The sequence below is a fragment of the Schistocerca cancellata genome, chromosome 1, assembly GCF_023864275.1.
Source record: "Schistocerca cancellata isolate TAMUIC-IGC-003103 chromosome 1, iqSchCanc2.1, whole genome shotgun sequence".
Classification (NCBI taxonomy): Eukaryota; Metazoa; Arthropoda; class Insecta; order Orthoptera; family Acrididae; genus Schistocerca; species Schistocerca cancellata.
Genome location: NC_064626.1, coordinates 64079140 through 64101832, shown reverse-complemented (window position 1 = coordinate 64101832; position 22693 = coordinate 64079140). Strand labels below are relative to the sequence as shown.

The 22693-nt window shown below is 42.9% G+C and overlaps 1 protein-coding gene across 1 annotated transcript in view; it reads right to left on the bottom strand.

Moving 5' to 3' along the window:
* Nucleotides 1–20730, bottom strand: part of LOC126164976 (sulfite oxidase-like) — a 126861-nt gene extending 106131 nt beyond the window's left edge. The window contains exon 1 of the mRNA XM_049920282.1: nucleotides 20455–20730. Coding sequence (XP_049776239.1) covers nucleotides 20455–20489 — 35 coding nt within the window. The 5' untranslated portion in view covers nucleotides 20490–20730. The remainder of the gene's footprint in view (nucleotides 1–20454) is intronic.
* Nucleotides 20731–22693: the final 1963 nt, after the last annotated feature.

Sequence of the window (22693 nt, the reverse complement as noted above, 5' to 3'; positions counted from 1 at the left end):
AGCAGCTGAACGCCGTGCTGAGAGATGGTGTAGCCCACATACTCAATGGACAGTTGGAAAAAGTTCGACTTACGCAGGTTGCAACACAGGCCCACGGACCTGAATTTGAGAAAGAGGGTTTGAAGGTTGTGCAAGTGTTCCTTCATGCTGTGGCCTGTAACACTTATGTCATCCTGGTAATTAATACACTGAGGGATTGTCGATGTGACGTGCTCAAGATAATGCTGAAATATCACTGGGGCACTGGATATTCCAAAGGCCAACCGCTGGTATTGGTAAAGGCAAAACAGGGTGTTGACGACCGCCAGCCGTTTGGATTCCTCATCAAGTGGTATCTGATGATAAGCCTCCGAAAGATCGATTTTCGAAAAATATTGGCCTCCCACCAGGGCGGAGAATAATTCATCAGAACGAGGCAAGGGATAGGTGTCCACCACCAAATGGGAATTAATGGTGGCCTTGAAATCGCCACAAAGTCGTAATTTTCCCGAGGGTTTCCTGACAATAATGAGGGGCGAAGCCCTCTCACTAGAAGAAATGGGAAGAACGACCCCGAGGGCTGTCAGCCGGTCTAGCTCTGCTTTTATCTGAGGGCGGAGAGCCAAGGGGATCTGCCTCATGCGTAGAAAACGCGGGCGAGCCGATGTCTTCAACGATAAGTGATCTGCAAAGTCTGAAACATGCCCCAGGCCCTCCTCAAAGCTATCCTTAAAGTCAGAAATTAAAGGTTCCAATGATTGATAGGGAACGTCTCCGGAGACCAACTGTATGGTGTCTGCGATAGAAAAACCAAAAGCTTGAAAGGCATCCAATCCAAAAAGGTTAGTGGAGCTCGCATTACTGACAACAATAAAAGTAAGAGGCCGAGTGACTGATTTGTAAGTAACGTCAGTAGTGAATTGACCCAGTAGGGGAATGAACTGTTTACCATAACCGCGTAGACGCCGGAAAACTGGTGCCAACGGGGACAACCCAAGGTCGGAGTGTTTGTCCATTCAACAAGGAAACTTCCGCACCCGTATCTGCTTGCAGTTGTAATCTGCGCAACCAAACCGACACCTCGATAAAGAGTTTGTGTGCTGATACTTTGGGAGCCTGGCCCAATGAAACTTCCTGAATGTCAACGTCCATGTCCTCTGTACCTGCTTCCTTCTATTCTTTTGAGGCTGAGAGGCAAACTTTAGCAATGTGTCCTTTTTTATTACATTTGCGACAAACGGCCCAACGCTGGGGGCACTCTGACCGATCATGATGTATATAGCACGACGCACAGGACGGTAACAGGGCCAGTGGCTGGAATTCTGTTTACGCACAGTGCGGGAGTGACCGTAACGGCCGGATTGTACTGCTCGCACGTCGTCCACCCCAGACACAGTGGACGCGGCCGCACTGCCCTGAACTGCCGTGATGTCGCACCATGCTTCCAACTGTTGACCTGCGGCGTGAGAGACTTCATACGATTGAGCAATGGACAGGACTTCCTCAAGGGAAGGGTCTTCCAACTGCAGGGCCCGTTGCCGGACCTCCCTATCAGGGGCCGAACAAACAATGACGTCGCGCACCATTAACGTGGGCATACGACTCTCGCTACTGCTCCGTGTCAAAATGACACTTGCGACTAAGACCGTGCAGGGTAGCGGGCCACAACCGGTAAGACTGATGGGGCTGTTTCTTGCATTGATAGAACTCGACCCTAGCCACCACAACATGCGTGCGGCGGCGATAATATGAAGACAGCAATGAACACAATGCATCAAAAGTCAAGGACGAGGGTTCCTGCAACGCCGATAGCTGCCACAAAACTTGATACAGTGAGGAGATATCCAAGACAAGAAAAGAGCACGACATACCTCAGCATCGGCAACATGAAACGCCTGGAAATGCTGCCGAAGGCGATGTTCATATGCGTCCCAATCCTCCACCGTCTCGTCATACGGGGAAAGGGATGAGGGAACGGCACTGGAGCAGACTGCATGGAGAGCAACGCCGGAAGCACTTGCTTCATCGTTGCCATGAGCTCCGTCTGCTGCTCAACCAAAACCCGCACTAAATCCTGCATGCCGTGGATAAGCTGTGAAACCAGAACAACGACTCAACACGTGAAAGAATGACCCTGCTCATCGCCAATTGTGTAGTAACACGATTAACGTTTTCCATCGCACTTCACATAGTGTAGACCGGGAACTGTCTGCTAGGCATGCCTGATGTCAACTGACTGGGTATGGCCCCTTGCTGCCTGAGTTGTTGTTGTTCCGCCTGCAGAGGGCGCGGCCGAATTCTCGCATGCCCTCTGGTGGACAGGGCTTTACTTGCAGCAACTACTGTCCGTGACGCGCTGTGCCAATGTGTGCCTCCCGCGATCTTTCTGGTGGCTACTGCAGTGCTCATCTGGCTCCTTGCTAGGTCATGACTGCTGCGCCACAGGTGAGCCTTTGCTGGTGGGCTTTTGCTGTGTAGCTATCGCAGATTACGTCCCCAGCCACAGCATTACATTGGATTCTTGCAAAGCTCACGCTTACATGACCACAACTGGCCGGCAAGCACCATGCTTATCAGATTCAGAAGAGCACTCTAAGGTGTATTTACCAGATGCCATATTATGTTAACATTTCTTTGCCTTTGATTGTGCAGTAAAATATTACAGATGCCTACCTTGGAACAAGTTGTTATTTGTGCTGCCTTCGCCCCCACACAAGGAGACAAAACAAATTATTTTAAAAAAGTTATATTCACAACGAAAGAGTAATGCTAAAACTTGAATACATGTTTCCATTTCAATAAGCCACTCACAAGTAGGCTCTAACATTATATGGGTTACACGGTTCTATTCAGTCACATGATGTTCTTTCCTAAGAGTCATCAAGAAGTGTTCTCTTGTGTTGTGGCAGATATTTGCAATTTTGTTTTTGCAGTGTGTAGCTTGAGTCAGTCATCCCCTCCCATCCCAAAAAAACCTGCTCATCGCATCTTTCATGCAGCGCCCAGTATTGACAAAAAGTGTTGGTTTGTTCCCCGTTACAAAAAAATTCTTTTCAAAGCAGAATTTTATGTGTCGATTTGTTGGAGTGGTCCCAAATAGTCTAGTGTGATATTTGTTTTATTGATATGTATTAATACGATGGTAAAAAAACGAAATATAACCAGTGCTCCAGCAGCAAATGAGCAGTGCTGTTGTATGGTAGTAGCGATCAGTGCAGACCAAGGTGCTGGAGTATTGGTTATTCTTTGTGTTTTACTGTTGCTGTTAATACATATCAATAAAACAAATATCACACTAGACTAATATGGAACTGCTCTATTGAATGGGCATGCAAAATTCCACTTTAAAAATCATTTTGTCTGTAATGGGTAATAAAAGGACACTTTCTGTCGACAGTGAGTGTCACATGAAAGATGTGGTGATTAGTATTTATTCAGGCTGATTCCAGCTACAAACTGCAAAAATGAAATTTCATATATCTGCCAAAACACCCAGCATATGCATCTGTTAGGAGACACACCCAGTATAGTAGTATATAATGTCTTAAATCAGCTGTTGCATCACCGGTTTGAGAATAAAGTTGTGATGCACTGTGTAGGTAATATAGACCCAAACAAAGTCTCATCAGATGTGGGATTAAGGGGTAAAAATACAAAAGTTGAATAACATGAGCATTCAAATATCTTATGTTTGATTTAAGCTTCTTTCATGATGTATAAAAACAAAATAATGGAAAAAATCTAAAAAATACTGTTTACAAGTGTTTGGGGAGAGTAGGATAAGAAGGGTAGAGGGATTGGAATAAAGATGTGCGCTGTTTTTGTCATCATAAACAAAGAATTAAGTTCATTTTATCATCGTTGTATGTTAAATAGGTCTAAATGTAATCATGCAATTGGCCAGCACAAAGCTATATGCAGGTCTAAAATACAGATAACATGCCACATCATAATAAACGTGTGTGTGTGTGTGTGTGTGTGTGTGTGTGTGTGTGTCTGTGTGTGTGTGTGTGTGTGTGTGTGTGTGTGTGTGTGTGGAGGGGAGGGGAGGGGAGGGGCTTTGGAGGGGAGGGGGAGGGGAGTGGTGGGGGAGGGGGACAGGGGGAGGGAGGGAGGGAGGGAGGGAGGGAGGGAGGGAGGGAGGGAGGGAGGGAGGGAGGGAGGGAGGGAGGGGGGGCGAGAGAGAGGGAGAGAGAGAGAGAGAGAGAGAGAACAACCAGCATGACCCACACAGTGTATGGAGTCTCACAAAGTGTATCACTAACGAAATACAAATGGAACCAGACATGAGACCAACTCAAGGTTAAAAAGAAATGCTGGAAGCACAAACAAAGATACAAAAAAAAATTACACTGTACCTGCACATTATTTACAGATGGTGGTATATATTATAAAATAAAGAAATTGAATGACAATTTTCATTTATACTTTGCCTCTTCCAAGTGGGTTCACAATGGATTTTTGTACACTGTTGGTAAGATATTCAACAAGCTCCCATCCAACACAAAGCAAGAAGCCAGCAATCCTTACCAATTAAACAAATCAGGAACTGAATGATTCTTTTAACTACATGACAAGTAGCAATGTTTATTATAAAGCTGTATGACAAGTATTGAAGTACACAGAGCTCAATATTTAGAGACTTAAAAAGTATTTTCTTTGAAAAAGACCATTGCAATCAAGTAAGTCTTATACTACTAATAACAGATTAACTTGAGGTATATATTACCAACCTGTGGTCAAGAGTAGCACATTTGACTAGTAATTAAAATGTTATGGATGCCAGATTTGAATCTAGCCACCGATTAAACTTGGAATAAAAATCATCAGCAATGGTGGCCAAAGATTTTCAGCATAAGATGTCACCCTTGTCACAGAGGGCGGAGGAGTGGAAGTAGTTCAGGGAACTCTCCTATATTCTGGGATGGGAAACTTCCCCTAAAAGACAGAATAATCTGTGATGATCGACAGTATAAGGATGCAGAAGGCACTGGAAACCACTGTCTTAAAGACACACAGGTATATTCACAGGACTTCTGGCATGTAATTGAAAAAGTGTTATGGTTATCTCTCCTCTGGCAAAAGATTCTGGGTTAGCCCTCCTTTCAGATCCTTGGGAGAGAACTGGAAAGGGGGAAGTGACCATCAGAAAAAGATGGAATAACCAACAAAAGGATAATATTCTACAAGATGGAGAGTGGAATATCAGAAGTCTGAGTGTGATAGGGAAGCTAGAAAATCTAAAAAGGGAAATGCAAAGACTCAGTCTAGATATAGTGGGGGTCAGTGAATTGAAATGGAAAGAAGGTAAGGATTTCAGGTCAGACGGATTCAAGGTAATAGGAACAGCAGCAGAAAATGCTATAACAAGAATAGGGTTTGTTATGACCAAGTAGGTAGGGCAGAGAGTGAGTTAACAAGAACAATTCAGTGACAGGGTTATTATCAGATTTAAGAGCAAATCAACAGTGACAACAATAGTTCAGGTGTACAGGCCAATGTCACAAGCAGTAGATGAATAGGTCGAGAAAGTATATGGGGATACTGAAAGGGTAACTCAGTATATAAAAGGAGATGAAAATCTAATAATCATGGATGACTGTATTATGGCTGTAGGGGAACGAATAGAAGAAAAAGTTATGGGAGATAATGGGTTTGGTAGCAGGAATTAGTGGAGAAAAATTGATGAGTTCTGCAACAAATTTCAGCCAGTAAAAGTAAATAACCTGTTCAAAAATCACAAGAGTAGGAGATACACTTGGAAAAGGCTTGGAGATATGGGAAGCTTCCAGCTGGATTACAGCATGGCCAGACAGAGAATCCGAAATCAGATACTGGTTTGTAAGGCATACCTATGAATAGATATAGATTTAGACAACAATTCTGTAATGATGAACAGTAGGCTGAAGTTTAAGAGAATTGTATGGAAAAATCAGTGTGGAAGGTAGCAGGGTACTAAAATACTGAGGAATGATGAGACACATTTGAAGTTTACTACAGATGTGGACACTGTGACAAGGAATACCAAAGTAGGCATTTCAGATGAAGGGAAGTGGACATGTCTAAAGAGCAATCAAAGGTTTTGGAAAAACAAACATAGTTATTAGGAAGGTAACTGCAAAGCAACTTTGGGTAACAGATGAAGCACTTCAGCTGAGCGATGGAAGAAGGATGTACAAAAATGTTCTGTGAATACAGGAATACAGCAATACAAATCACGGAGGAACAACAAAAATAGAAGCCAAAGCGAAATGGTTGCAGAAAAAAAAGTGAAGAAATCAAAAAAGAAATGACCATTGGAAGAACTTACACAGCAAATAAAAAAGTCAAAACAACCTCCGGTGAAATTAAAAGCAGAGATGGCAACATTAAGAGTGCAATGGGAATTCCACTGTTAAACGCACAGGAGAGATGGATAGGTGGAAAGAGTACACTAAAAGCCTTGGTGAGGAAGAGGAATTGTACAATAACATGATAGAAGAAATTGGAGTCGATATCAAAGGCACAAGGGATCCAGTATTAGAGTCAGGATGTAAAAGAGGTTTGGAAGACCTTAGATCAAAGAAGTCAGGTGATATAGATAACATTCTATCAAAATTTCTAAAATCATTGGGTGAAACTAAACCAAACAACTACTCAAGTTGGTGTGTAGAATCTATGTGACTCGTGATATATCACCAGATTTTCAGAAAGATATCACCCATTCAATTTCAAGGACAGCAAGAGCAGGCACTTGCAACAACTACCTTACAATCAGTATAATAGCTCATGCACCCAAGTTGCTGAGAAGAATGATACGCAGAAGGCATACAAAAGGCAGTCCTGATACCATGCTTGATAATCGATGCCCTAAACTGAAGAAAAATTTAGACATGCTACTAGGATTTGTCTACTTATAAAAAATGGACAACAATGTAAAAAGATGCAAGATGTTTGAAATTCTGAAAAAAATAGGAGTAAGCTATAAGTAAAGATGAGTACTATACAATATCTACAAAAACCAAGAAGGAACAATAAAACTGGAAGACCAAGAACAAAGTGCTCAGTTTAAAAAGGGGGCAAGACAGAGATGCAATCTTTTGCCCCCACTGTTCAATCTACACATTAAAGAAGCAACGATGGAAATAAAAGAAAGATTCAAGAGTGTGATTAAAATTCAGAGTGGAAGGATATCAATGATAAGATTTGCTGATGACATTCCTATCCTCAGTGAAGCTGAACAAGAATTACAAGATCTGTTGAAATGAATGAACAGTCTAATGAGCAATATGGCTTGATAGTAAACTGGAAAAATTGGAATAGCAAAACTTAACATTAAAACTGGTTATCATGAAGTAAATAAAGTTAAGAAATTCTGATGCCTTGGAAGCAAAGTAACACATAATGGGTGAGGCAAGGAGAACATAAAAAGCGATTAGTACAGGTAAAGAGCGCATTCCTAGTCAAAGTAAATCTACTAGTATCAAACATAGGCCTTAATTTGAGGAAGACGTTTCTGGGAATGTACATTCTGAGCACAGCATTGTATGGTTGTGCATCACGTACTGCAGGAAAACTGGAACAGAACAGAATCAAAGCATTTCAGATGTGGTACTGCAGAAAAATATTGAAAATTAGGTTGATTGATAAGGAAAGAAATGAGGTGGTTCTCCTCACAATTGGCAAAGAAGGAAACACATGGTAACCACTGACAAGAAGGAGATACATGAAGACAGGACATGTTAAAACATCAGAAAATAACTTCCATGGTACTAGAAGGAGCTTTAGAGGGTAAAAACTGTAGAAAAAATGGAGACTGGAATATACTCAACAAATAATTGAGGATGTTGAGTGCAAATGCTACTCTGAAGTGAGGAGTTTGTGGTGGGGTGCATCAGACCACTCAGAACACTGATGACTCAAAATGAACCAAGGAGGAATTCCGTCATAGCCAGTCCCAAGCCTGTTCGAGAAAGGAGGATGAGGAGGAGTTGCACGTTGTACAGAAACCTTGTTTCACCTGGCCTGAGTGAAAACAGCCCACCTTGTGAAAGCCTCTTGGCAATGAAGGCAGAAATGAAGTTCAGTGGTACAAAGCAACTGGCAGTAAAGGCAGGCTTGTTCTTAGGGTTAACATAAAAATCAGAAATTGAAAGATAACCATGTCTGTCCTCAGATCGTGCTGTGTTTGGTCAGAGTCTGTGCCTCATGTTAGGGGCAGCTGAAAAGAATGTCAAGACTAACAATCTTAGTTTTAACTCTTATACACAAATGTTCCAAAAATAGGGTATTTATGATGTGTGACAGCAAAAATCAGTATCACTCCACTCCTGAAAAGAATGCAAGCAGACATCACACAAGGAACAGTTGAAGGATCCTGAACACCTTTGTAATCTAAAGTTGAAATTTAGGAGGAAACTGAAATTTGCAACCACAAAAAAGCCAATCTGGGAAACCTCAACAAATAATAAACTTTTTGAAAAGCAACAACGTCATGATAGCAGTCATCTAAGAAACCAGATAAGGTGATGACCTAACAATGGATAGTGAGGACTATCGATTTTTTACAGGTAAACTGGCAGTCAGACTTTCCAACTCAAATCTCATAATTTTACGAGCAGCCTTCACAGCTCACAAAAGTAACTGAAATGTTATTGGTTTAAATCCTCCACTGTAAGACTATCTGTTTTAACAACTGAAAGCAAGAATAAGCACTACTCACTATTCAACTCTCATGCAGCAATAAATGAAGACACAAAGAGGAACAAAAATAAAGTAGGAAACTTCTGGAATGGTCTGAAAACCAGGCTGTTGAAAAGTTCACAGAAATAACATAATAATCAACTGACAGTGAAGATGCTGAGTCACAGATAGGCACAACAAAAAGACTGTCATAAATAAAGCTTTCGGCCACTAAGGCCTTTGTCGAAAATAGACAACGCCCCCCACACACACGAGACTGCAGTCTCAGCCAACTGTAGCCACCCTGCGAGCAGAACAGTGATGGGAGTGGCAACTGGGTGGGGGGTCAGGAGTAGGCTGGGACAGGGAGGGATAGTAGGGTAGGAGTTGCAGACAGTGAAGTGCCACAGGTTAGACAAAGGGCAGGTGAGAGGTGGGGAGGGGGAGTGGAAAAGGAGAGAAGTAAAAAGAGTGAGTGGAATAAGGGCTGTGTAGTGCTGTAATGGGAACAGGGAAGGGGCTTGATGGTTGAGGACAATTATTAACCAAGGTTGAGGGCAGGAGGGTTACGGGAACATAGGATGTAATGCACGAAAATTTCCCACCTGTGCAGTTCAGAAAAGCTAGTGTTGGTGGGAAGGATCCACAGACTGTGAAGCAGACATTGAAATGAAGGATGTAATGTTTCGGAGTGTGCTCAGCAACAAGGTGATCCACTTGTTTCTTGGCCACAGTTTGTCGATGGCCATTCGTGTGTGGACAGGCAGCTGGGTTTTCATGCCTAAATAAAATGCAGCACAGTGGTTGTAGCTTAGCTTGTAGACCACATGACTGGTTACACAGGTGGTCCTGCCTTTGATGTTATAGTTGATGTTTGTGACCGGACTGGAATAGGTTGTGTGTGTGTGTGTGTGTGTGTGTGTGTGTGTGTGTGTGTGTGTGTGTGTGTGTGTGTGTGTGTGTGTGTGTGTGTGTGTGTGGAGGGGGTGGGGGGTGGGGGGGTTGCATGGGACAGATCTTGCATTTAGGTCTATTACAGGGGTATGAGCCATGAGGTATTGGGTTGGGAGCAGGGGTTGTGTAGGGCTGGACGAGTATGTTGTGTAGGTTTGTTGGATGGCGGAATACCACTGTGAGAGGAGTGGGAAGGAAAGTAGGCAGGACATTTCTCATTTCAGGGCACAATGAGAGCAGTCAAAAGCATGGCAGAGAATGTAATTCAATTGCTCCAGTCCTGGGTATTACTAAATTACGAGAGCCTACAGAGGAGCATTCCCCTCTTAGTACTATCCAGGACTGGAGCAACTGAATTACATTCTCTGCCACAATTTCAACTACCTCTCGTAGTGCCCTGAAATTAGGAATGCTCTGTCCACTATCCTTCCCGTCCATCCCACAACGGTATTCCACCATCCACCAAACCTACACAATACACTCGTCCATCCCTACACAACCCCTGCTCCCAACCCCTTACCTCGTAGTTCATACCCCTGCAACAGACCTAGACGCAAGAGCTATCCCATACATCCTCCCACCACCACCACTTACCCCAGTCCAGTCACAAACATCACCTATCCTATCAAAGGCAGGGCTGCCTGTGAAACCACTCATGTGATCTACAAGCTAAGCTGCAACCACCGAGCAGCATTATGTGTGGGTGTGACAACTGACAAGCTGTCTGTGTGCATGAATGGCCACTGACAAACTGTGGTTGGCTGGTTGGATTAAAAGAGGGGGAAATGGTCTGAACTACGAAGTCATCTGTCCCTTGTTCGGAATAAAACAATGCCACAAGTGTTAGAATAAAACAAATGAGACTGACAACTCAAAACGGAATGAAAGGAAAAAATCACAAGAACAATGAAGGCCAGAAACACGTAATTACAAAAAGGGGACAGGAAAACCACAGAAATGCAAGAAACAGGATGAAGAGATTAAAACAAAGCAAATTACCATGGATAGCTGACAATGAGAATAAAAAAGGAGAAGCCAGCCACACTGCAACACATTAAAACCTCCACCCTAGAACCACTAGGGTGGAGGACACAGAGGGACAAAGGACGTGCACTAAAATGTAGATAAAATGATAAAACCCACCCTCACGAGTAAATTGTAAAACTAAATCAGCCAACGGGGCATTGTCAGATAAAATTAGCGGCAAATCATCCGGTATTCCAAGATTTTGTCGCTGGGCAGACAAAGTGGGACAGTGCTCCAGAATATGGGCCACTGCAACCGGACACCGCACCGACGCTCACGCGGGTATTCACGGCACAGAAGGTAAACATGGGTTGTCCAAGCGTGGCCAATCTGGAGCCGGCACAGGACAACTGATTCCTGCCAGAAGTCCGCATGGAAGGCTTCCACACATTCGTAGTCTCCTTAATCACAAGCAGTTTGTTGTGTGTACTGTTATGCCATTCCATCTCCCAAAGCCGAAAAACCCTACGGCGTAAGTCAGAATGCAGGTCAGGTTCAGAGATGCCCATCTCCAAAAGCAGTTTCCGCATAGCATGTTTGGCCAGTCTGTCAGCAAGTTCATTGTCTGGGATGCCGATGTGTCCTGAGGTCCATACAAACACCACTGAATGACAGGACCTGCCCAGGACATAGATGGACTCCTGGATGAATGCTACCAAAGGATGGTGAGGTTAGCACTGGTCGATAGCTTGTAGGCTGCTCAAGGAGTTAGTACACAGAAGAAATGATTCCTCGGGGCATGAACAGATATACTGAAGTGCACGAGATATGGCCACCAGCTCTGCAGCGAATACACCGCAGCGATTGGGCAAGGAATGCTGTTCAAAATGGCCTTCATCAACGTAGGCAAAGCCAACATGACCATCAGCCATCGACCCATCGGTGTAAATCACTTCAGAGCCCCAGAACATGTCAAGAATCGAGAGGAAGTGACAGCGAAGAGCGGCAGGAATAAATGAGACCTTAGGGTCATGCGAAAGGTCCAGACGAATCTGTGGCCTAGGTGTACACCATGGAGGTGTATGCAGATGGACCTTGATGGGATATGGTAAAGGGAAGGACTCCAGTTCAGACAGAAGGGATCGCATGTGAACTGCAATCATTAATCCTGACCTGGGCCCCCGATGTGGGAGATTAACTTCTGTGGGTGGAAAAAGGAGACGGTAATTCAGATGTTCAGGAGAACTACGAATGTGTGTAACATAATTGGTGAGCAGTTGTGCGCGTCGGATCTGCAATGGAGGGACTCCAGCCTCCACCAGGACACTGGTCACTGGACTTGTTCTAAAAGCTCCCATCGCTAGGCGAATGCCTCAGTGGTGCTCTGGCTCGAGTACATGCAACACTGAGGGCACTGCCAAACCATAAACCAGACTCCCATACTAAAGGCAGGATTTAACAAGGGCCTTGTAGAGCTGCAGCAGCGTATAGCGATCTGCACCCCAGTTGGTGGTGTTCAGGCTGTGGAGGGAATTGAGGTGGTGCCAGCACTTCCGTTTAAGTTGTCAAAGGTGAGGTAGCCAAGTTAATCGAGCATCAAAAACAGTCCTACGAATAGATATGTCTCCACTACAGTGAGTGGATCATCATCAAGGTAAAGTTCTGGTTCCGGATGAACGGTAAGATGGCGACAGAAGTGCATAACACACGACTTAGCAGCTGAAAACTGGAAGTAGTGGATGAGAGCCTATGACTGCACCTTGTGAATGGCTCCCTGTAGGTGCCACTCAGCAATACCAGTACTGGTGAAGCAGTACAAAATGCAGAAGTCATCTGCATACAGAGACGGTGAGACGGACAGCCCTACAGCTGCTGCTAGACCATTAATGGCCACTAAAAATAGTGATACACTCAATACAGAGGCCTGCGGGACCCTATTCTTCTGGATATGGGGGAAACTATGGGAGGCACCAACTTGGACACAGAAAGTATAGAGCGACAGGAAATCTAGATAAAAATCGGGTCCGGGCCTCAGAGACCTCGCCCGTATAATGTGGCAAGGATATGATGTCACCAGGTGGTGTCATACACTTTGCATAGATCATAAAAGATGGCAAAAAGGTGCTGGCGTCTGCAAAAGGCTGTTCGGATGGCAGACTCGACGGACACAAGATTATCAGTGGTAGAGAGCCCCTGGCGGAAGTAGCCCTGACATGGAGCCATTAGACCACATGACTCCAGGACCCAACCCAACTGGCGACACACCATACATTCCAGCAGCTTACAAAGAACATTGGTGAGGCTGATGGGCCAATAGCTATCCACATCAAGTGGGTTTCTATCGGGTTTGAGCACTGGAACTACGGTGCTCTCCCACCATTGTGATGGAAAGATGCCATTGCACCAGGTCTGCTTGAAGATGATGAAGAGATGGCGCACATAGTGAGATGAGAGATGCTTAATCACCTGACTGTGGATCCAATCCAGCCCAGGAGCTGTGTCGGAGCAATGTGCAGGGGCGCTGAGGAGCTCTCACTCTGTAAATGGGGCGTGTAGTGAACGAGAGGACTTTCCTTTCCATCCGTAGTTTGAGGGTGCAAAAGGCTGGGGGGTAGTCCTCTGACGCAGAGGCTTGAGCGTAGCGCTCAGCAGTGTGCTTGGCAATCGCATTTGCGTTGGTACATAGCACACCATTGATGGTAACGCCAGGGACACCTGTTGGGTTCTGGTACCCAAAAAGACGTCTGTTCTTCATCCAGACTTGGGAAGGTGACGAACAGCACCCAATGGTCGACACGTACCTCTCCCAACACTCCTGTTTCTGTCATTTTATAAGTCGGTGTACGTGGGCACAGAGCTGCTTAAAGGCTATCAGATGCTCCAGGGAAGGGTGCTGCTTATGTCACTGTAGAGCTCGCTGACACTCTGTTATTGCTTCAGCGACTTCCGACGACCACCAAGGGACTGTCTTTCTCTGGGGCCACCCTAAAGAGCGAGGGATCGCGTTTTCTGCCACAGAAATGATTGAGGTAGTCATCTGCTCAACTATGACATCAATGTTACCCTGTGGGGGGAGAGTCAATGGTGACATCAGAGGTGAAAGTTTCCCAGAACAGCTTGCTTAAAGCCCATCTGGGCAGGGGTCTATGGGCCTGACGCCGGGGGAGTGACAGGAAGATGGGTAAGTGGTCACTACCACACAGGTCATCGTGTGCTCTCCAGCTGATAGATGCGAGAAGTCCTGGGCTGCAAACTGATAAATCAATGGCCAAGTAACTACCTCGAGCCACACTGAAATGTGTGACGGCCCCAGTATTTAAGAGGCAGAGGTCAAATTGAGACAGTAAAGTTTCGACATCTCTGCCTTAGCCAGTAAGAACGGTGTCGCCTCACAGGGGATTATGGGTGTTAAAATCTCACAAAAGTAGGAAAGGTTTAGAGAGTTGATCAATTAGTGCAGCTAATACATTCAGGGATACTGCACCATCTGGAGGAAGATATACATTGCTGACAGTTTTTTCCTGTGTCGTCCGTATTCTGACAGCTACAGCTTCAAGAGGGGTTTGAAGGGGCACAGTTTCACTGCAGACTGAGTTTAGGACATGAACGCAAACTCCACCAGACACTCGATTATAGTCGCTACGTTTCTTGTAATATCCCTTATAGTCATGGAGGGTAGGGGTCCGCATTGCCGGGAACCATGTTTCCTGGAGGGCAATGCAGAAAGCAGGTGTAAAGCTTAACAGTTGCCGTAGTCCAGCCAGGCGGTGGAAAAAACCACTGCAATTCCAGTGGAGGATGACATCATCACGAGACTGGGAAGGCATGATACATTCAATGAGGCAGTTTATGCCTCAGGGTCACCTGCTGCCACCAACTTTTTGCCTGAGCAGTCTATATTCATTGTGTCTGTGGGTCCAGCGAGATACAGGTCCTCAGCGGTCGCCAGAATCTCCGCCCCCTCCTCAAACGCACAGCTTGTAGGTAGCGGTGATGTGGGTGGCATCGCAAGGTCCTTGTTCTTAGGGGTCTTCTTCGATTTCTCATGCTGTTCCTAGGGTTTCTCTGACTGGGAGGAATTCACTGAATCAGTCTCCCGGGACTGAGGATGAGCGTGAAGCTCTACGGCCAGCTCCTTTGGGCTCTTCGTCCGCTGGTGGGTATCAAAGGGATCCCTTCCTAGCGAGAGGAGCCGAAGAAGCCTTACGCTTCTCTGGCTCAGAAGTGGGGACTGAAATCCCTGATGGTTGGATGGGTGTTGCTCCCGAAGTAGGTGGTGTGAGAGCAACAAGGAGAGAAGTGGCCCCCACCATCAAGGGGTCAGGTGTAGTCTCCCAGTTCTGAGAGGCAACAGATATTTGAGGAACTGATGGGGCGACAACTATTCTCGTAGCGGCGACGTATGGAGAGGTCATAGCCACAGGACGTAGGTGGTCAAATTTCCTCTTAGCCTCAGTGTAGGTCAGTTGGTCCAGGGTCTTATATTCCATGATTTTCCTCTCTTTCTGTAAAATCCTGCAGTCTGGCAAGCAAGGTGAATGACGCTCTCCGCAGTTGACACATACGGGAGGCAGGGTACATGGAGTATTGGGATGCGATGAATGTCCACAATCTCGACAGGTGGGGCTGGAAGTACAGCGGGAAGACATATGGCCAAACTTCCAGCAATTAAAGCACTGCATCGGGAGAGGGATATATGGCTTTACGTCACAGCAGTAGTCCATCACCTTGACCTTCCCAGGCAATGTGTCACCCTCGAAGGCCAAGATGAAGCCACCGGTGGCAACCTGGTTATCCCTCGGATGCCGATGGATGCGCCGGATGAAATGAACACCTCGCCACTCTAAATTGGTGCACAGCTCGTCATCAGACTGCAAAAGAAGGTCCCTGTGGAATATAATACCCTGGACCATATTTAAGCTCTTATGGTAACAGAAACATCCCCCAACTTGCCACTAGTGAGTAATGCCCGTGACTGGGCAGAAGATGCTGTTTGTATCAAAACTGACCCAGAGTGCATTTTGGACAAGCCCTCCACCACCCCAAACTTGACCTCCAAACACTCCACAAAAAACTGAGGCTTCATGGACATGAAAGATTCCCCATCACCTCTCGTACATACGAGGTACCGGGGCGAATAAGCTTCACTACCATCCTTAGCCTGGCTTTCCTCCCACGATGTGGCCAGGGAGGGGAACAAATTGGGGTCATATTTCTTAGCATTAAAGTTAGACTTTGCCCGCTTAGAGGCTGCTGGCGGTGGAGCACCAGCAAGAGATGATGTACTACGCTTCATGGCGTGTCATCCGCCCTGATACCAGCCACTCCAACCAGGGGCCCTCCCCACGGGCTCCATCCAGCTGCAGCAAAGTCCACCTGGCAGGATGGCCATTGCCAGGAGTCCCGATACCCCAGGGCGATGGGCATCTACTCCTTGGCATACATAGGGAGTGAATGGTGAAGGCATGCCTACACATGGCGACCCCACCACAATGGACTGGCTACTGTGCTGGATATGAGGTGCAATGAAAATATCAAATAAAAAGATAGTGCTAACAATAGTTGGTTTTAAAGGTGTATGACTCGATAGACAAAAGGCTAGCTCCTCAAAACCTTCAAGGAATTTGCAGTAGATAGAAAACTCTGGAACTAACTAAAAAAAAAGAAAAAGAAAAAAAAAAACACATCTCATAGTTCCTTCAAAATTGTATCAGGACTCAGACAAGAAGAGTGTGTGTAACTATTATTAATCAGTTGTGTGCTGCAAAAACGTATAAGCGAATGAAAAATGATAGAAAAACAAAAAGTTAAAAACTGCATTAAACTGATTACATAGAAAGAAGCAATAAACTGTTTGGCCCATGGACACAATTTCGTAATAATAGGTGGGACCTTAGAGAATGCAAAGAAAGTGTAGTACTTCTGAAGGAGACAGCTGAAAGGCAGGTCCTCAAATATTGTTTGAAATGACGAAATACATGACTTATGTAACTAACTTGCCATGAATTTTAACAACAAAGTATGGCAACAACAAGAAAACAAAAATTTAAAATATCTGGGTGAAAAATAATCATAAAAAGTGGGAAATCACAATTAAAAACAGGACTGAGAAAATTAAAAGAGCATAAATGAAACATAGAACACTCAGCAGTAAAAAATATTTTTTCTAAAGATGTTAAATTAAAGCATTATGATACAGTTGTAAGTAACAGAAGTCGCCTATGGGTTAGAAACATTACTTTATCTAGATGCAAAATGGTGTTAGAAGCTTTAAAAGAGACAAAGAACCACCTTGCAGAAAATATTAGGCCTAATCAAGAACAAAGATTGTTTTGAGACCAAATAAGGAAATATAATCATTCTGCCCTAAAATAAAAGATGTGTTACTCTTTATGGACATCTAGGGAGAATGAAGCAAGACACTTTAACATAGAAGATCCAAAAATTCTTACAAAACAGGAAAAAACACAACAAAAAGAAAATGTGTTTGTGTGTATGTGTGGGAATATATTTCAGTGAGTTAACAATTTTGGTTTTTTTTATGTTGACGTTATTGTAGTTTTTATCTGTTCGTCGTGTGTGAATTTTGGTAAATTGCTTTTCTTATGTCTTTGGTAGATATGGATATGACTGGCAAGAACAACAGTTTTCGGTTGTCGGCGATGATGGGAGACAGTGCGTCTCTAATAAAATTTCTTCAACTATTCAGATTTTTGGATGAAGTTGTGAAGCGCTCAGTGTGTCATGAAGAAATGAGGCTTACTAAAGTTCCAGCGTCTCGGACCAGGGACGGCTATATGTGGAGATGCTGTAAGGGTAACAGGCCAAGGGAAGTGTTCAATTCCAATTTGTGGGATAGGGAGTTGCTGTTGAACTATATAGGTCAAGGGAAGTGTCCGATTCCAGAGGATATCGTGTTTAGTGGAATTTAGAGAGTTTTGTGTCGTCTGTTTTTTTTCGTCACTTTGTGTGGTTTGGTATGGTGGTGTGTGTCTAAATTTGTTTATATTTACTTTGTTCCCACCCAAAAACCTCCAATTTCCCACACTTGTCCTGTTAGTTTCATTAGGTTTTTCGTGTTTGTGGTCATATTTATGTAATGACGTCATAGGCACCATATTGGAGTCGTAGTGTATGGTCATTTCCGTCATATTTGTGATGTCATGGGTCAAAGCAGACGGGTGGAATCGGATGCTTCTGTATTTCTGGGAGGGGAGGGGGGTTGACTGCACTGGAGACCTTGTTAACCAAAACAAATCAAATTCATAGTTGAAGTTGAAAAATTCAGAGGTTTTCAGGACGATACAACAAACAGAAAAACAGCTGGAGTCAAATGGTCAGATGAGAGGAAATTAGCTCATTCTTAGAAAATGAAGCGAGTTTTGGAAAAGGAAGAAGGAAACAACAGCTTCCTTACTGACTGGCTCAATTAAAATTATATGACATAAGTGGAAAGGTGTTACAAAGTATAGTTCTAGTTTACTGTTAATACAATATGAAGATAAAGTTCCTGTTATGTCTTTGTTTTACAATAATGTATACTGTGATTCATTCAACTCTGATGAAGGTTCTCTTTATTGGTGGTACCAATGGAACAAGATGATGGATGGATGAAGATTGTGATACTGAATGAACTGGAGTAAAACAGTAACAATATTGCACTTACAAAGTCAGGTACATAGTACAGTACAACTGTGGTGTCTTTCACATGCACTTCAAATTTTCAAGAAAGAACCAAAGTACAACCCTAAAAAACATTTCTAATAGATGTCTTTTTGTTATGATTTTCTGCGACTTCGCATATCCACTATACTGTGAGTAGCAAGGTTCCTTTCATTATATTGTTTCTAATAGAAGAAGAATTTTATAGGCCTAGTGTGGCTGAGTACATGAGCAGATAGTGAGCAAAAGTTCATCCTGTGTGAAATAAGTTTCATGTAATACATTATGAGAAACTAGCCTTAGAAATTAGTGTTACAAATTAAACCAAAATTAGAACCACTGATGTACAATATAAGATAATATAGTCACAAAATTGTACTTTTTAAACTTTGGTACTGTAGTATATACTGAGCAATCTATTTTATGTATTTACTGTGTAACCTATTATATATATCCCTACTACCTATTGTGTAAGAATGACAATGTGTCATATGTTATAAGTATATGGCTGTACAAGAGTAATTCACAGGAGCTATAAAAATCACAATGTACATAATGTTATAGTACATAATTGTATGTAACGTCCAAAAACCACAGCAGCAAATTTTAATGTAATATTAAAAATGTAAATGTCAACAATAAAGGTCAATCTGCAGTTCACTGACACATACAAGAGTCTCCAACAACAATTAAGCTAAAACAAAGTATAGCTACAGAGAACAGTGGCAACTTCAGAAACTGGAAGATGGGAATGAACACTTCCAAATATTGATATCAAATAATGGTGTAATGGGGAAGAATGTGCCTCATACCATAAAATTATTCAGTTTGCTTTTAAGTACAAAAGTGCCAGTTAATTCATGGAAACAGCTTTTATTTTAAATTGTATTATATTTTTTATTGGTCCTTTAGATCATACTTTGTTCAGGAAGTACATCAAGATACAGTAAGAGTCAGAGTAGGTGGTATGATGACAGATGATAGGAAGTATTGTGAGGATTACATTTAAAAGGCATATTTATTCACATAATGGGTATTAATCTATGAGAAAATTTAAATAAAAACATAATGAAGGAATATTTGAACTCTGCAGACACTATAAAAATCATATCATTGAGGTATAATAGGTCACAGGCTCTAAGATTTACAATCTTTAAATTCATACTCAGCTGCCTGTTTACTCACAGTTCCATAGCCTGTATAACATAAGTGGATAAAATTAATTTGACATATACATGTCCAGATATGTTGCTCTTTAACGTTAAGAGCCAGATTATTAAAATTTCTGAATGCAGTAAAAGCAGACTATATTATAAGTATCCTTTGACTATTTTAAAATCTTTTAGTTCTGTGATGTTCTTTGTTGGTGTCGGGATATTTTTGTATAACTTGATCCCCATATCTATAACACCTTTGTTGTAGTTTAGTTGGTTGGGAAAACAACCTCCGAGATTTTCAGTCTTGTGTTTTGGTGGTGCCTGAGTCATGTCTTGTTTGCTGAAGTTTTTTTTTATTATTTTACTGTTTGTAGAATATGGTAGTTCCAGTACAATTATACTGGTATGGGACGGGTAATATATTCAGTTTAATACAGTAGTTACACGTTCCTAGCTCCTGCTGTCTTCCAAAGAGAAACCGTGTTCTCCGTATACTTGGGATATTAAACTGTGGATGCTATGATACATATATGCCGCATTTACAGTATACAGCGTCCAGTAATAACAGGGCGAAATTTCCGACGTATATAAATGCTAAGTGAAGCCTTATGCCAGCATCACCAATAAAATCTGCCTCATAACGTTCAGTATCTGTATAAACGTTGATTCTATGACAATCACCGTGTCCTCTTATCTCACACACTTCAATATATTTATTTAATTAAACATTTATCCATTATTACAAATAACTGGGAATGACACTCTACATTACTCCCCATGGAATTAAGTCTCATATAATATTCCCTAGAACTCATTAATTGCTTTATTTGTAAACTACTTGTTCTTTTTTCCCAGACATGCCTTTCATAAATACTACAAAGTTATTTACTAGCGGATAAACATAAACTGAGAAACGTAAAACGAAAAATTTCTATTTGTCTGCCACGACTAGGCCACACAATGTCGTCACAGGCATTCCAAACGTAAACATGCCAAAACGGAGATTGTCTCTGGTAAACCAACAGAAACAGAAAAAATATTATGCGTTGCGCAACGTAATGAAACACTATATTACCTGCGAGATAAAAATGTAAAGATGTAATGCCGCATGATTCTTCTTAACAGTTATCAAAAGGGATTTGATACGTAACGCATTGTACACGTAAGTAACACATTATCAAGAAATAGTATCGAGTGTAGTGACGTACACGATAATACAAAATAAGTTGTGGGTCACCTAGCAAAAAGAATCATGACGAGTCAAGATATGAGGATACGTTTCAAAATGACGTAGTTTGACAGCTTCTGACAGATCTAGCTTATCATTCATGTGCGTAACTGTAAACCGCTTACAATTACAACTGACGTGTTTTTGCCAACCCGTCATCGATTATTCCTAGACTTCGTGGGCCCTCAAAGATGTTGACATTCTGACTGCTCATCTTATCGAGGAGTGCATGTATAACAAAATAAATACAATGCATGATAGCCTCAAGAACATTTCATATTGGACGAGTACCTATGTTAATTTATGTGCCTAAAAATAAGCCTCTGAAATTACAACGTTCCCACAGTGATATTGCAGAAGACATCCGTATACGAATACCACCTTCGCGAAACCGGGTGGCGTTTCTCGTATTGTTATGTTTCTGTCTTACTTCTCTGACTAGTTTCTTTTTCGCGCCGGAAAAAAAGAAGCATAAGAAAAATTCGTACGCCGTTCATAGGTAGGCAAATCTGCACACTATTTCTTCAGGATCTTTAAGTATATATTGTACGGTATTCAGTTTACTTTTCCCGACTGTGCAAATCTCTGGAAAACATATTTCGTCCGCAGCTCGTGGTCATGCAGTAGCGTTCTCGCTTCCCGCGCCCGTGTTCGATTCCCGGCGGGGTCAGGGATTTTCTCTGCCTCGTGATGACTGGGTGTTGTGTGATGTCCTTAGGTTAGTTAGGTTTAAGTAGTTCTAAGTTCTACGGGACTGATGACCATAGATGTTAAGTCCCATAGTGCTCAGAGCCATTTGAACTATTTTTTGAAAACATATTTCTTCCATAATGAGATTTTCACTCTGCAGCGGAGTGTGCGCTGGTATGAAACTTCCGTGAAGATTAAAACTGTGTGCCGGGACGAGACTCGAACTAGGGGACCGAGTTCGAGTCTCGGTCCGACACACAGTTTTAATCTGCCAGGAAGTTTCATCGTATTTCTTACTACAGCCCCATCACAGAAGCGAATGGGGTAAATAATACTCGGTTTGTAACACAAACAGTATCAAGCCCTCTTAAAACGCGACATATTTTCGAATAACATACATCTACAGCAAGGCCGGCCACGGTGTGCCAAACTTTACACGTGCAGGGTGTGTGGGGCGTGTGCGTACCAAGGCTCACCTCTCCTGGCTTTTCTCGGTCCTTGTTGGAAGTATCCAGAGTAGCGCGACATTTAATTTAGTATTGCTGTGTTGCTTTTCTCGGTCGGCATAATTCTATTCAGTTCGGCAGAATCGTGGTGTACTTTCCGCTGTTTTTTCGTGACATGAAGGATGTTAACACGCCCGGTACTTGTTGACACAAAAACACGCAATCTAGATATCTATCGTCACAAGCCTTAATAAATGAATGGTAACGAAGAAGCGAGGGATGTGAATTCTCGATGTATACTGTGCAGTCGCATAAGCAACGGGTACTCCTAATTTCCTATAAAACGAAAGTGATACAGTATTTCGACCAACACATGTGTGTGTATGTGCGTGTGTGTGAAAGACGTTTTTTCTATTATGACACCGACTAAGCCACGATTACATGGCGACCTCAGTGCGAAAACCTATGGAATCTTCTGCACCTGTCTGTATGCTGACTGCGTTGTCATTTAAATGCGTCGCATTTGGAGTTTTCCCCTCCTCATGCTCAGACAAAGTGGTGTAGTGGGGGTGGCGGAAATGTGCCAGCCAGGCTGAGCGCTATGGCACTTGTGCCATGGCACAACCCACAAGCCAATTTTTTGGCCAGACCTGATCTGCAGTCTACCTGTAGCTTCATCATGGAACTTGCATTTCTACAATGAAGAAACTAGTAGATGACATGTATGATAAATTAATAATTTACAATATTTTTAGTATGAATACAGAAGCTACCCTAATAGAAGTGTCAAGAAGAGTACCAAATTTATAGTGTACCAAATTTATAGTAGATAAAATACCATCAGCCTTTTTAAAATGAAAACATTAATTTCAAACCTCAAAAGTATGACAACACTGAAAAGTCCATCAAAAATCTGAAGCCCACAGAGCAAACTAACTAATTGATAGTTC